The sequence below is a fragment of the Rhinopithecus roxellana genome, chromosome 4 (assembly GCF_007565055.1).
Source record: "Rhinopithecus roxellana isolate Shanxi Qingling chromosome 4, ASM756505v1, whole genome shotgun sequence".
Classification (NCBI taxonomy): domain Eukaryota; kingdom Metazoa; phylum Chordata; class Mammalia; order Primates; family Cercopithecidae; genus Rhinopithecus; species Rhinopithecus roxellana.
This window is the reverse complement of record NC_044552.1, coordinates 17,551,150-17,567,848: the sequence shown is the minus strand read 5'-3', so window position 1 is coordinate 17,567,848 and position 16,699 is coordinate 17,551,150. Positions and strand designations below refer to the sequence as shown.

Here is a 16,699-nt window from a genome sequence, read left to right as displayed (position 1 = left end):
GTTAATCTGAAAACTTTAGACACATGTATTTAGCTTTTATGTTTTTTGAAATAAAGGAAATGCATATTTAGATAATTAGCAAGAGTGTCTGTTGTAGAGATAATCACATTAACATTTTAATGTATTTCCTTTTATCTTCTTTTCTTAACCTAGATGAGTATCTATTACAAAATTGGGTTTATATTGTATGTAGAATTGTGTGTGCTAGAAACCTTTTATTCTTTAGGTAAAACCTGTTGCACGCCTCCAAGTGATTATGTTAATTTACTACAGGATTCGTACCTTTTTTTTTTTTGAGAAGGAGTCTTGCTCTGTCGCCAGGCTTGAGTGCAGTGGCGCTACCTCGGCTCACTGCAACCTCTGCCTCCGAGGTTCAAGCGATCCCCCTGCCTCAACCTCTGGAGTAGCTGGGACTACAGGTGCGCACCACCACACCCGGCTGTTTTTTTGTATTTTAGTAGAGACAGAGTTTCACCATGTTGGACAGGATGGTTTTGATCTCCTAACTTCGTGATCTGCCCGCCTCGGCCTCCCAAAGTGCTGGGATTACAGGCGACAGCCACTGCACCCGGCCTATTAGCTTTTTATAACTTGTTCTAACTGTAGTCTTAAATGAAATTGATCTGTAGTTTTGTAAAAGGCTTTTTGGTCAGGTTTGAGTGTTGCTGTTATATGGTAACGTGCGGATCTCTGTGTGTTGCTCTGCACGCTGTCAGTGGGCCATGTATACTAGGAGTTACGTGGTTCAAATTTGACAGAGCTGATATGTAAAGTTGCTCAGGTAATTTGGTTTTACTTTTCTATTATGAATATTTTCGAACATGTGAAAAGCAGAGATGAAAGTATAATCAACTTCTGTGTACCTGTCACCTAGATTTAACAATTATCGCTCCTTTTTTATACTTACTTTTGAGGTTGGTTTCTTTGCATTTTGCTGGATGTATTTTAAAGCAAACCTCAAGCAGCATGGTTTCCTCCTATATACCTGAGTGTCAGTCTCCCAAGTGAGGGTAAGGACGTTTATGTGCACAATCACAATGATATTATCATAGTTAACCAAATTAGCAATAAATTTTAAATATCATCTCATTCCCAGTTCAGATTTCTCAAATTATCCCAGACTTGTTTTTTTATAGTTGATATATCCAAATCAAGATTCAAATAAAATTCTTTTAAACTAAAACCATCCCCTCACCTTTCTTACCCTGTTTCTGGTTTTTCTTTTTTTGTTTGTTTGTTTTTTAAATGGAGTCTCACTCTGTTGCCCAGGCTGGAGTGCAGTGGTGCGATCTCGGCTCACTGCAACCTCTGCCTCCTGGGTTTAAGCAATTCTCCTGCCTCAGCCTCCCGAGTAGCTGGGATTACAGGTGCCCGCCACCATCATGCCCGGCTAATTTCCACGCCCAGCCTGTTTCTGGTTTTTCATGCCATTGATTTGTTGAAGAAACAAGGTCATTTGTCCTGGAAGGTATCCCCCACTCTGAATTTGACTGATAACTTCCTCATGGTATCATTTAACTTATTTTTCTTGCCATTAAATTGCTTGGACTTATCTAATTGGATGTTAGATTCACTTTCAGCATTTTCAGGCACGGATAGTGCTGTGCTTCCTGGTTTATCACACCAGGCAGGAGTGCGTTGGTGTCTGGGGCCTCTCCTGAAGACAGAATCAGTAGCTTCAAGGGGGGATTGGGAGCCAGCAGGTGAGACAGATAAGTGTGTGTATACACACACACACACACACACACACGCACACACACATATGCTTTTCAACCCTCTACTGTCTCTGCTTTATTTTGATTTTGTTTTCCCTGAAATTCTCTATTTTATCAAGATTTTCATGTTTTATTAGCATTGCATTCTAATTTTTAAATTATTTAAAATTCATGTTATAGGCCCTTTCATTATCTGTTTTATTTGTATGTTCTATGTGATTTTTTTTAACATTGATTTTTTAGGGATATCTTTTTTGTGTTTTTAAAATGTATAATTTTAATTTTCCTCCTTGACTTAGTAGTTTTTAGTAAATTTTTGTTTTCATAGTCTCTGTTCTTATAGTACTGTGAACAGAGAAAATGTTTCTTAATATATATTAAGTTTTTGTAAGTATACCAAGAATTAAAAAGGATGGACGGACATGTTTTCTTCAGGGTCCACTATCTGATATAATACCAATGCCTGATTAATTATATTATTTAAATCTAGCTTCTTTATGTTAAACATGACAGACAAATCTCCGTCTTTAATTTTGATTCTGTCAGCTTTTCTTTGTGTGTAAAGCATGTATTTGCTTCGTAACTTCTGGTTCTTAGATTCTCTTGATGAGAATGTATTTATAAGCAGTCCCCAGGATTACCCTTGGTTTGGTGTTTTGCTAGATGGACTCACAGAACTCAGAGAAAGCTGTTATACTGAGTTATGGTTCATTACCGGGAAATTACAGATTATAGTCAGCCAGGGATAGAGATTCATGGAGCAGATCTAGGCAATTTTCATCCATGGAGCTTCCAGTAGTCTCCCAGTGGAACTGCAGGCAGCACTGACTTTCCCGGTAACAGTGTGTGACAACGCACATGGAGTACTTCCATCCAAGGAAGCTACCCAAACCTTGTTGTCCAGATCCAGAGTCTCTAGTAGGGCCCCATCACATGGACATGGTCAAGGCTGACTTCAGTCTTCTCCCTCAGATCAGGCTGATACTGGGTGACCCTAAGTCCTCACCCGTCAGTTCCACTGTTAGATTATCTAGTGTGGCCGATGGTCCACAGGCAAACAAAGACACTCTTACCAGGCAGAACATTTCAAGAGTTTAGAGTTTACCTCCCAGGACCTAAGGGCAAAGGCCAGACCTTTTGGGGAGCAAGATTAAATTATTTGATGCACAATAACGTAATGTTAGCATTTTATACCTTTCCTTTTGTATGCGTTTGCTTGATATATTATTTGTAATATTCTTTGTAACCTTTTAGAGATTTTTGTTTTGACATGTGTCTTGTGTTGCTACATGTGGCAGGATTTTGATTTTTTAAATACTATTCTGAGAGCCTTTGCTTTTAAATAGAAGAATGGAAGCCATTTACATTTATCATAATTGAAATTTTTGTCCTGATATCTTTTTCTTTTGTCTTGTTACCTTTTGTGCTTCCTTTTTTCTTCTTGGCAATGTAGACCATATTATTTGCAGATTTGAGAGAAATGTTTTAAGATTTTATTATAGGTTGTCTTGACATCTGTTACATGTGACAACAGTTAGCATGTCTTTACCTTTCCCTTTTTTTTTTTTTTTTTGCCTCAATTTAATTTGAAATTGTGGACCCAGCTTAGTTTACCTTTTCCATTTCAGTATTCTGGTTTTAGATTTATTTTTTGTCTCTTACATTTAATTTTATATTTACCACAGTTATACAGTAAATATGTATATATTATGTGTGTGTACATATCTATGTGTGTGTGTCTATGTGAATATATGTGTGTGTGTCTGTGTGAATGTATATGTATATCTATACACACACACATATACAGTACACATACGTGTAAACTTAATTGGCTTTGATGTTTATTGCCTATATTTTATATTTCATCTTTCCTATCCTTATCTTTGAAATTTTTTGTCTTGAACAATGTGTTACATCTTTTATGCTACACCTTTTGAATTCTGGTGTGTCTGGAAGTACCTCTTGCCCGTATGCATGAACACACTTGACTGTAAGAGAATTATTTTCTGAAGACATTGATCCAATGACTTCTAGTGTTGCAGAGACAAAATCCTGAGCCAACATAATTCTTCATTACTTGTAAATTGTTTGTTTTTCTCCATATCTTAATGTTTAAAAGATGTATTTGTTTAGCCTTGGATTTTTTTAGAAACGAAAAAACACCTTTGCAGGATATACTGGAATACAGGTTCCGTCTTCATTCATTTTAGCCAACACTTGATAAGCCTTCCGAATCTAGAGACTCCCATCTTCAGTCCTCAGAGCTTTTCCTGTTTTCACGTCACATGGAATTCATGGTTTTCCTCTGAATGGTCTTGGATTAACACGCCGCTCTCTTGCTTCTGCCCCCGCATGCTGCCCTGCAGACTTCTGTTTCTCAGGGCTGCCCAGCTGACCAGCAGTGGATCCTCCTCCCGATTTCCTTCTGTTTTCCTGCCATTCTGGAATGTGGGGAAATTGTTCTCTAAATGGTTATCAAAGGAAAGGAGCTGTGTGGTTAAGAAAAACGGGGGAACAGAACTGTAGTCCTGAAGATAGTTATGGAAACATTGGAAGATGTTTCTGGTCTGTACCATCCTTGTGTTCCAGAGTTGGGCATAGGGAATAGGTACGAATCAGAGCTTTTCTCTGCTTTTTTTTTTTTTTTTTTTTTTTTTTACATTAGCAGATGCTGCTCACACTGGCCCTCCTGGGTGGTGGTGGTTCATGGAGCTATTGGTAGGTGAAAGGCCTTCCTGAGCTCCTCAGTGCCTCCGAGCACCACCTTTGTTTTGGTAGCGATTTCCCTGAATGCCCCTGAGCTTGTGCATTTAATGACCTGTATCATCTCTTGTTTTTAGTGACAAGTCCACCATTATCACTTGCTCCTTTCAAGAACAACTGTGGGTCAAAACTATGTGAATGAATTTTGGTTATGGTACACTAGCGTGAAAAGCCTGAGCAGAGCAAATGACACCTGTTGCTCCCAGCACTGTTTGTCTTATTTGTCTTCCTTCCCCTGTTCCTTTTATTGCTGCTACTTAACTCTGGGTGGCTTGAGCCATAATTGATTTTTTGACGCATTCTGTTGTTAGTGTCTATTGATGTATGAAGATAATTCAGGTAAGTATCATTTTCAAGGACTCAGTTATCTAAGTGAGAATCATTCCTGTTAGTCTTCTAGTTGCAATTATTTTATTATTTATTGATTTTCTTCAGTATAATTTGGGAAGAGAAGGAACCACAGAATACTTAACCAGTTTAAATATAATTTATATATGATTTGTCTACTCTGATAAAAGTTTGGTAAAATAAGAAATAGAAACTAAATGTTTGAAAGGCTCTTTGTCAATTTAAAATATTTATGCATCTTACACTAACCCTTCCTCTTCTCCTACTTCAGTAAGTATAGTCCTCCTCAGAGGTCAGCATGTGAGCCAAATTAGGCCGCAGCCTTTGTACAGGCCGGGAGCTAAGCATGGCTGTGTTTTCCCATGCTAAAAACAAAACAAGAAGAATATGGGATAGAGGCCGTATGTGGCCTACAAAGCCTGAAGTATTTTTTACTGTTTGGTTCTTCATAGCAGTAGTTTGCTCATCTGTGGTCTGGCTTGAATATTCCTGCCTCACACGGGCTGGCATTAACATAGAATGCTTAGAGCATGTACATGCTTCTGTGCCCAACACTGGATCCTTTAGATACTACCCTACACAGACATTATTCCTTGGTGCCTCGTTTAACAACGGCATTTATATAAATGCATGGATGGGTATTATGAATTTTTTATTTCAATTGCAAATTTGACATCTACATCTTATTTGAGCGTTAAAATGATCGAATAATCATAGTGAACTAATAGTCTTTCTATAACCTTGGTTTTTCTTTAAGAAGTGCTGTTGTACATACTTTTTTTGTTTTCTCAAGTACAAACTTATAATGTTCAACTGCTTCACATATTTAAGTTTTAATAGATTAGAAACAATAACAAACCTATGATCATGTACCAAGTTGCTTATTGAGTTATTCTACTTAAAACTGTTTTCAAAGAAAATAAAAGGTCAAGTGAACCAGACATTGGGTTATTTGGTTTAATTTTCTGGAAAATAGGATTGCCTTTATCAGATGCCAGTGTCTCTCAGTCCTCATGCTTGGCTGGCAGTTTGACAGTGACTCTGCTGTGGAGGAGATGGGTGGAGGAGGTCAGCCTGTCAGCAAAAAGGGCTGTAAACTGAGCCAGGGGTCCGGGGTCACCTCACCTTGACCTGCTCATCAGTGATGGGTTTTGTCAGCATCAGAAAACATGGCTACATGGTTCCCTTTAATGCTAATTTTGGCTCAGACAGCAACCTGTGGAGCAGGGCTGCTGTGGGAGTGTGACGTCTCAGCACAGTGCCTGCTCAGTGGGTCCCGGTGTCCTTCTCGCCAGGACTGGCAGAGCATCACAGCAGCATTTAAACCAAGAGGGAAAGCAGATCTGCACACATACAGGATGGAAGTCTTTCCAGTTTCGCTTTCTAATACTTAGGCATAGTCTGACTCCTTTCCTTACAGATGGGGAAGGAAGTTCCTTTCCATTTCACTTAGTAAGTTGAACCCCAGTTTCCGCTTTGGTATGTAGAAACATTTTATGTCACTGTTACCACACAACTCAAATTCTGAAACATTATAGAAATTACTTTCTCCTCACTCTGAGTCAGCCCAGCTAATTCAACTACAGTAGCTGGGTTTTTCCCCAAATATATTCCTTTTTTCTCTGAATGTGTTTCTTTGATAGAGGAGCCGTCTGTTTATTTTAGAATTTCAAAGAAAATTTGAGGTGGCTTACTGAAAGAGAAAAAAAGATGAAAAATAACAAGATCATAATTAAAAACTAATTAAAAGGAGCAGAGGGAGAGATATTAGCAGGCATTGAGTGTGTGTTCGTAGTGCATTTGAGTACCGAATTTACTCAGAGTTTTCTGACCAGTTATCTGAAACGCCTGCGACCCAGCAGTGTTTCAGATTTTTAAATATTTGCATGACGTAGTTATTGGTTGGACATCCCAAATCTGAACATCTGAAATGGGAAGTGCTCCAATGAACATTTCCTTTGAATGTCATGTGAGTGCTTCAAGTTTCAGATTTTGGAGCATTTTGGATTTTCGGATTGGAGATATTCAACCTGTAGTGATGAGACCCAGGATGCCTCAAGTCTCCCTTTTCTTTTTCAGTTCAGCTGTTTTTACCGCTTGGTCTCGAAGACAGATGATTATGTGTGTTAGGTACTATTTTAATGGTGTTAAACTGTGAATAACTTAGACTGGTGTCTGCTGGGTACCTTGTACAGGGTAGCATGTTTTTGCTCCTTTTCAGCAGTGAAAATACTATGACTATTTAAAAAAGCTGTTTAAAAATATCATTTTGACTTAATGTATCTCCACCCATTAAAATGGCCTACATTTTAACTAGATTTTTTTTTTTTTTTTCTAGCCATCCATCAAAAACTAGAAGCAGATGGAACGGAAAAAGTAGAAGGATCCATGACGCAGAAACTGGAGAATGTTCTGAACAGTAAGTTTTGTGCTACTACCCATAACTATTTATAGACTTGACAACATGCTTTAAAATTAGTTCTTGGACCTGATATCACGGGATAAGGCAGTAAGTTGCATTTTAATATTTATCTCTAATTGGTAATGATTTAATGAACACAAAGGGGAATAGAAACATTGAAAATGAATGTTCTGTTTCTGCTTGCATTTTATTTATGAGAAATCATAATTTGAAAACAATCCACTTCTTGAGAAATAGTTTCCTTCTGTAAAACCGACCAACATATAAACAGCATCTTCAAAGCTAGGAAAGCACCGAAGCAGTAGCCAGGATTGTCACTGGCCAGCAACCTGGAGGAGCCGCCATCCGGTGTCTCCCAGCGTGAATGCGAAGAGCCTCAGCCGTGAGAGGAACAGATTCCGAGGGGCCATTTATTTGTGTATACCTTGCCTTTTTCCAAGAAAGAATTTAAGGCCACTGGCTATTGAAGAATGTGTCTAAATCTGAGATATTTTGTAAAAATTATAGGCCCAGGGAAAATGGCTATGTGCAAAGTTTTGAGTTCTGTCCACCTCCCTTGTCTATCCGTTTTCTGACATCCTAGGCCCCAGCCACTTATCCTGTTGATTTAGAAGAAACGGATCAGATGAATTAATCCTTACTGTGACATTAGTGGCTTAAAAATAAATCATTTAAAATAAATCTTTTCACACCTATAGTTTACATTTGATAGGAATACCCATAGGAATCTCCTTATTTTTAAATACAACATATGATTTCATCATGAAGTAGAGTTAAGATTAATTGGAAAAGTGAAGAAACCTCACACCAGATCTTTAAAGATTCTATGAATGTAAGGCTGTGATGGGAAGCTAGTTTTGCGCTTCCTGCTTAAGTTAGTCCCATGGGTGAAACGTTCTGAGCCTTTATGTGAATATCTTTTCACAAACCTGAGTGATCCCTAAGAGAAAGCATGTTCTAGAAGGAAGTGTTCTCTTGGTAGTAGCGTTTGAGTACTTGGATTTCATTCTAAATTTAGGAATTTAACAGCACTTAATTTTTTTCCCTCTGATTATTATTACTTAATTGCCTTGAGATTTTCCCTTGTTTTTATGTTTGAGAACCAAGTCACCAATTTTGTTAAAATGAAGATATTCTGAATTCAACTCAAATGCTTATTGAAGCTGTTTCTATGTTAGCATAGTTAGAGATTTTAAGGTCTTGAAATGAAATTTTCTACTCAAGGATGTTATTTGCCCTGGAGAAGTTATCAAACTATGATATCTGTATAAAAAACACGTTTACTTCAGTAATTTTTAAGAGGTGGCTTATAGGACCAGTTGACATAGTAAGTATATCATGGTGTCAGAGGAGGAGATCCTTGTCAGGTTTGGGAAATTCTAGGGTCTGTTTCATGTGTTAGGCTTAGCATAGTGTGGTAATGTGATTTTTTTTTCTTTAAAGGAGTAGTTTGAGAAATCGTCCCTTGGGACTTGGGATATTAAAAATTGCCTTTTTCCATATATTCCTTTATAACCATGCATTTTTTTTCCAGAAAAGCGTTGTATTAACTTTCTATTGAAGTTCGCTCTTTTTGGATAACGTTCAGCTTAATATAACTGGTCACTTCTTTATGAGACCATTCGTCAGGACTTTTTGGTATTAAAATTTCCCTAAAATATCTTTCTTTATAACAATTCCCCCTTTTCCAGAAACGTTTTTTAACAACATGATGCTGATGTTTGCTGTCCTAGGATATATTTTTCCTAATTCAGGTCAACTTGGCAAACGTTTATTTAACTCCGGTTGTGTCAGGTTCCATGCTAAGCCAGCCTGGGAACAAAGCCGGAGGGGATGCAGCTCTGGCCCCCAGAGAGTCCTGCCCAGGCGGGTTTGTCGTTATCTGGGACTTCAGTGCTGCAGAACTGGTGAAAACACAGAATTAAAGTCACGAAGATTCAGTCAGTTCTGTTGAACTGAATTTATTTTGTTTTAGAAAGGAAGGAAAGAATAAATGAGTACAAGCGTAATTTAGTTCGCTTAAGTTATTACTAATGCTTTTTACCTTACGTATAATTACATACTAATGTATATGGATACTTCTTTACTTTTTTTAAAAGTTTTTTTTTTTTATAAATTGGGCAATCTTTCTGACTTTTAAGATAAGTTTCTAAAGGATACTGTTGGCTGCAAGAAACTTAGGTCATTTATTCAGAGTTTATCAGTTTTGACACTTGTTTTGAAATTGTTAAAAAAACAGAAATTGTTTTTTGTTTTCATGGTGTTTCTCATGTTTGTGTTTGAACTTAGTAACTCTTTCTTGATTTCAAGCCAGTAAAGACCATCGGTTTATTTACATCACATTCACATATTCACCTCTGTGTTCTTACCTGTTTCGAGTATATAGAACAGCATATTGTTCAGTAGAATTTCTGCAGTGATGAACATGTGGCTGCTGAGCTTCCAGTGCGACTGGTACAACTGAGGAACTGAATTTTAAATTTTTATTTACTTTTATTTAATTCAGCTTTAAATTGAGATAGTCCCGTGTGGCTGGTAGTTCCTGTGTTAGACAGTGCAGGTGTAGACATGCTGTGTAAGTATTTGTAGTAGTGGCTGTGGCAGTCATGGCTCACACTTGTGGAGGGCTTACTGCAGGGCAGGTGTTGCTCGAAACTATCTACATGTATTTAGTCCTCACAACAACCCTTTGAGGTTTGTGCTATTATCTTCACCTTGTTGATGACAAAACTAAAGCCCAGAAGATTAATTGAGCCACGTAAGGTTATATAAATAGGAAGCAGCAGAGCTGCAATTTATAGCCAGAAATCTGGCTCCAGACTTGTGCTTTGAACTGCAGGCAGGCCGTGCTGTGTATGTGATTTTGATAGGCACAGGTTTCAGTCATCGCGGTTCAGTTCATAACAACCATTCCCCAGCAACACCATGCAGAACTGCAGTTCCCACAGGGCAGTCACCATAGCTGCATAAAGTACGGTTCCCCTCCAGCTCTTTAATTCACAGGTCACTGTGTAAATAACAGGTGCTGTAGATGATCGGCCACACTGCCTCCTTCCAGGCCACCGGAGATGGCCACTGTACGTCTGTTACCAGTTCTCAGCAGACAGCAAAGTGTGCAGTTGTGCTGCCTCCTTACCTCCCAGTGACAAACCCTCCTGATATTTTACAACAAATGGTTGATGGGGAAGGGATTGGTCGATAAAGATGAAAGTGCGTCCAAAACCAGAAAGCTCTAACACTGGAAGTGAAATGCAAATGCAACAAATGGAGAGTGACAGAAGGAATACCTGCCTGTGGGGATATAGGCCCTGCTGCTGTTTGAGACTCAAGAGTAACTTGGTGGAGGGGAGCTTACCAACATAGGTGAGAAAGTGTGAAGAAAAGCAAGAGAGGTCCCAAAAGAAGTAATGCTCAGAGAACCTCAGAGATGTTTCGTGATGTGGACGATGCAAAGGAAAAAACATCAGAAGTTGATTCACAGTTAGAAAGGAGCAGGATAATCTGTCAGAGCACAGAAAAGAGGCTTGATTCATATTGTAAATTTTACAACAAAAAAGAAGGCAAACACTCTTGATAAGTTTTTCTACAAAGAAATATAGCATTTTAATTTTAAATGTTTCTGATGTTTTAAATTGTATATTAAATATTCTTTGTACTTTAAAAATTTTTGTTATTCATAAGCAACAATAAGTGAGTTTTTAATGTTTGAACAAAAATTTTTGGATATCACAGAACGAATGTAATCTTCCCATTGATTGTCAGATGCCCTTGCTGTGTTTTAGCTCGCGCAGCTGCTGTCACAGTCCTGCACACTGTGCAAAGCAAGGTCTGCCCATGGGGTGTTATCCCGCCTCTCTGGGTAGTAAGATACTGGTCATTGATTCAGGCAGCAACTTTTAGTCCTTCCTCTGTAACCTTTTATCGAGCACGTTTGCTTTATCCTAGGGATATAAAAATAAAACTTGTGCTTTACCTCTGGAGATTATGACTGAATGGAAAATACACACACATATTCAGGTGACCAAGTGATGGTATGATAATACTGCTCTGGTGGGAGTCCTCAGGTGTGGCTAAAGCCCACAAAAGGGGAAGCCAGCCAAAAAATTGAGTGCAGAGAATACCAGGGGAGGTTACAGGAACCTTAAGAGAGGAGCAGGAAGTAGCCGGACAAGCAGAGGCTGGCGGTGGGCAGCTGAGTGGAGGGAGGCAGGAATGTCCCAGCAGGGCCGGCGCGTGAGTTCAGTGAAGAGGAGATATAGGCCACAGCCCAGGAAGCAGGGTCCAGTGTGGCTATGTGCAGATAGGAGAAGTGTGGCCGCAGGGTAGACAGGGTCTGCCCCTGACCAACTTGCTGTGCAGTAGTGTGGAATCTGTCTTTATTCTGAAGACAAATAGCCATCGAAAGAGTTTCAATAACGAAACAGTAGGAGATTTTTAAAGAGCAGTCTGCCATCTGTATAGGGAATGGATGAGAAGGGAGGTACGTCAGACGCAAGAAGGGAGCAGCCAGAAGTGGATGGTAGGCATGTTACGCCATGTCAGCAGTCATGTGTGTAGTAATGGAATAAAGTAGTGTAAGGGTGACGTGGCTGCTAATGAAGGTAGAGCGAGTGGCAGGTGAGAAAGGGGAAGGGACAGGGAAGGTTTGCTATGTTACACAGGGAAAAGGAAGTAGTCATTGGTGACTTACAGATGTCCGGCCTCAGGTGGATGAAGGAGCATGTTTGGGGCATAGGGAGAGGCATGCAGATGAGAACATTCAGTTCAACTTACAGCATGTTGAGTTTGAGATTCCTGAGGGGTGTGCCGATGGGGTTCTTGATAGCTCTTCTTGTGTCCCACTGCGTCACACTGGGCAAGTTATGTTGGTGTCTCAGTTGCCTCCAACATAAAACAGGGGTGAAAACAGTGCCTGTCTTACAGCGACATAACCATGTGCAGGTCAACTAATACACAGGAGGGTTTTAGAATCACACCTGGCATAGCATCGGTGCTTCATGTCATTATTAGCTGTCACTATTGTATGTCTAGTGAAAATATTTTTAAGGATTGGTCTTACACTCGCAGACACATCTTGAAACACAGATTTGGGAGTCACCAGCATGAAGACGGTAGTTGAACAAACAGGATTGAAAGATTTAACCCAAGTACTACGTGCAAAATGAAAGGAGAAAGCTAAGGATTTGGAACACTGGGGAACATCCCGAAGGGCCAGGATGTGGAAAAGAAACTGACATTTACTCAGTGGCTGGCCAACAAATATTTCACAACAGGCATTCAAAAAAAAAAAAAAAGAGGAGGAGGAAGTGGAGAGAGAGAGAGAGAGAGAGGAAGGGAGGGAGGGAGGGAGGGAGGAAGGAAGGAAGGAAGGAAAGAAAGAAAATTAGCCCTAATATTAGCATTTCCCAATTTCCAAGGTGTAAATACTCCCATTGGAGTTGGTTTCAAGCTGCCAACTCAACTTGGAGATGAAGAGATGCTGGCAGTTGCTTTTGAGAAGGGCCAGTGCTGACGTCAGCTCTTTCCTCATCCCCCAGGTTCTAGTTCCGTATACTCCACACAGAGGGTCAGGCATGGTGCTGGGAACAGGCTTTCAGTGCTGTTAATGATCCTGTCCATGTAGCATCATTATGGTATAGCCAACAGCCTATCTAGTCATTTTCTAGCCTGTTGAAATTGAGGTAGTTAAGTCTCTTTGTGAATTTGTACATGTTAGAGTTACCCTAATTTTCCAGGCGCCCTGATGTTTTGCTTCCTAATCTCGTTCAACTTGCTGATTCCTGGGATGCGCTGTGCTGTCGTGGGTGGGGCAGCCGGTGAGGAGCGTTCTTTCTATCCTGCCTCTGACCTCTCCATTCCCATCAAGCGGAGAGCAGATCAGAAATCACTTCCGTGGTCTGTCTCCAGTGTCAGTACCAAGGAAAGGACCAAATGGTCACTTTGAAATAAGAGAAGGCATAATATTTACTTTAAATAAACATGCTTGAAATTATTAGACACCATTAGAATGTACAAGACTAGGTCTTCTAGACGACAGGAGTTCCTGGCACATATAAAAATGCTTGTTCCCTTGTTAAGGGTGTAAGAGCACTGGGCAGGTATGAGTTCCACTGATTGGTGTGTAATGCTGGCTGGACTTTACTTCCCGCCTCGTACTGTAGGAAAATTTTACTGCTCTGCAGACCCGACTACACGGGTGGCAGCCGCGCTGTTTTCACAACAGCATTGCTGTTAGTTCTTGCAGTTCCTGTGTGACTGAGACAGTGAGAGGCATTGTCCAAATTCACTGGTGTTGGAGACCATCTTTGGGTGAGGAGAAAGGACCAAGTTCCAGACCTTAGTTTGCCCAAGGCTGCCAAATGTAGATGAAGATTTGTTCTGCAGCCTCTGAGGCCAGAGTCATGGCCATCCACTCCAGTTAGACTTACTCTGTGGCTGGACACTGAGGTTCAAACCCCTACCAGCTGCCTTAGAATTGGGTGTTCTTGGTGTGAGAATGTGTGTGGATTCGCACACGGGGATTTTTGTGGGTGACCTTTGTTGACGCCTTCCTGGTGGCGTTATCCGTGATGTCAGCCTAACGTATGAACTTCCTGGTGGCGTTATCCGTGACGTCAGCCTCACGTATGAAGAGCTCCCCTTTTCTTTCGTAATTTTGTTGTCTTCTTAGTAGCCCTAGAGGAGAAAGACGTAAAATGCGTTTTGTGAGCTACTGGTGATTTTTCTCTGTTTGCACAAATCTTGGTTTCACTGCCCTCATGTATTTTATTAGTGAATATATTATCTAATAATCAGAGTTAGGAACTTCAGTTTTATTGTGAATACAATAAAATTTGCAACAGAACAATAATTTATAGGCAGAAGTTATCTCTCAAACATTATAATCTCATAACTTATAATTTCTCAGTATAAATTAAAATTCTCAAGCACATAAATTTTGGCATAAATAAACTTATAATTTTATAGTTTATAATTTTTCACGTATAAATTTTTGTCTATGTCTCTGTTTTATTTAATTATAAGTGGGTTTTCTTCCTGTACCTGTTTTCATACTTTTTAGAGGAGTTAAAATTATTAGTTGATAATATTTTACAACTTTAAAAATAAGATGAGAAAAATCTAATTTTGAACTCATACTTTTAGCCTCAAATTTCATTATACTAAAAACTAATAAAAAATGTAAAATCACAGTGCTTGGTGATTTAACATCCAAACCTAACATATAAGTAATTAACCTTTTAAAAAGATTCAGGCTCCTGTACATACCTATTCATTTATGAGCTTCAATTCATGAAATTTGTATTTTTTAAATGATAAATACTTTAAAATAATTTTCTTTGACCACAGAAAGTTTTAGCCCTAACCAGATTTCAAATACTAATTTAGCCTCCATTATGTGGTTTGGTGGCAAGAAGGAAATATATTTTTTCTCATCTTATAATAGAAATGTAGTATTCTACATTAAATAGCGTGTGGTGACACCAGTTATCTTGACAAAACAAAGTTTTTATATCAGGCCTTTAAAATTTCAACAGAATTTAAACATTATTTAGATAAAACAATCATGTTACAAAGATGACTTTTAACAGGAGGAGGCCACCCACAGTGTGCACTAGAGAATATTGCATGCGAGCCACCCAGTGAGACTGAGGCAAGTTTTTCATCTTTGCTTAAAGTATAGTCACCAGACCAGATAATGCAGAAACTTTTTACAAGCAGCGATCAAACAACCAAAAGCAGTTTATCTTTTCTCTCTCCTTTGGTTGTGGTTAATTAAAACTAGTTCACAAGTTTCAAAATTTAAACTATTTTTGTACACAGCAAATTTTGCTTTACATAAAGCAACTCTTTCATTACAGCAATTCATATAGTTTGAGGTCTTTTAGATAAAGAGAAAAAAAAAAACCTAGGAAATGTGCAGCTCATGTATGCTTTTATAAGAATTACTGATTTAAGAAATATTCATGATGCTGCCTTCACGTTTGTCATTTGTAAATTACTTATGTAATTTTCTTTGCCTGCTACGTAGAGATAATTCTGCCAAGAAATAGAATTCGTTTTGAATATTTCTTTTGAGCAAGTTTTCTGAAAATGATTTCCTTGTTTTGTTTATTATCCCACATGTAGATATTGAGTCCACAGAGTTTAGCTAATGTACATGTGTATGCACACACATGCATATGTATGTGTTTTACCCTATTGTATGAAGTTCTGAAATAACCTCAGGGCCCATAATGGCTACAAAATTTAGAAGAGTAACGAAAATAAATGTAGGTTCACATTAGAGAATTTATTTGGGCATGGTAAATATGGTTGTTTTTATGTTGGATACCATTCTTAACATATGAAAAGACTTAGGCAAAATGGAAATTTTATTTTAGCAAACCATAAAAGAGACCCTAACCTTAAAACAGTCTGTTGAGTTTTAATGTAAAACTACAATAGCAGTCTTCACATTTTGTTTCTAGTGCCCAGTTACACATTATCTGATGAAAATCAGCTTTCATCTCAGTTTCCTTTCCTCCCTTTAAAACAGGAGCAAGTAATACTGCGGACACGTTGTTTCAAGAAGTGTTAGGTCGGAAAGACAAGGCAGACTCCACTAGAAATGCACTCAATGTGCTTCAGCGGTTTAAGCTTCTTTTCAACCTTCCTCTAAATATCGAAAGGAATATTCAAAAGGTAGAGTGCATATTTATTTCTGTACATGTGGTTGTAGATGCCATACATTTTTAAGAGTTTTTAAGATGTTTTTATATTAACCAAATGTCTTCATTTTGCTTTAATGACAGTTTTCAAAATGTTTCTTTATTTTAAAGGGTGATTATGATGTGGTTATTAATGATTATGAAAAGGCCAAGTCACTTTTTGGGAAAACGGAGGTGCAAGTTTTCAAGAAATGTAAGATTCGTTTATTACTTTTAGATCTTCTACTTTCCTTTCATGGGAAGAATGTGGAATGTGTTCTGCAAAGGATGTTATATGAGTTTTAGTTTTTGTTTATATGAGACTCTCTTTAAAATGTAAAACAATTACTTCAAAAATAGCAGGATGACTTTTCTTATTTGATATGTAATGAAAATGAGCAACCATGACTCGGTTGTTAGCCTGAGATACTCTTTGCCGTTTGTTAACCGCGATGCTATTAAAGAGTCTTAGTTTACTGGAAATAATGACAAGTATTTTATAGAGATGGAAACCCACATTTTAATCTTCCCGTCTTCAGAGAGACCAATAGACTTATGAATTCTTAACTCATTTAAAGGAAACTCAACATCTTTTGAAATTATTTCCAATGCCAGAGTTACAGAAAAATAGAAAAGTTTAAAATGCTTTTTGGTTAAAGCCTTATCCATCAGGAGAAATATCATGGGGCTTTATTAAATTTAAAAATGAAATCTGTAAGGACTCAGAAAACTAAATTTATTTTTTTATTGTGGTAAAATATACA

General features: G+C 38.4%; 1 protein-coding gene across 2 annotated transcripts in view; it reads left to right on the top strand.

The window, feature by feature from the left end:
• The window catches only part of EXOC2 (exocyst complex component 2), a 199,342-nt gene that overhangs the window by 79,415 nt on the left and 103,228 nt on the right, over nt 1-16,699 (top strand). For both annotated transcript variants that reach the window (XM_030928550.1, XM_030928549.1), the window contains 3 exons: nt 7,165-7,245; nt 15,785-15,930; nt 16,068-16,149. In XM_030928550.1, coding sequence (XP_030784410.1) covers nt 7,165-7,245; nt 15,785-15,930; nt 16,068-16,149 — 309 coding nt within the window. The remainder of the gene's footprint in view (nt 1-7,164; nt 7,246-15,784; nt 15,931-16,067; nt 16,150-16,699) is intronic.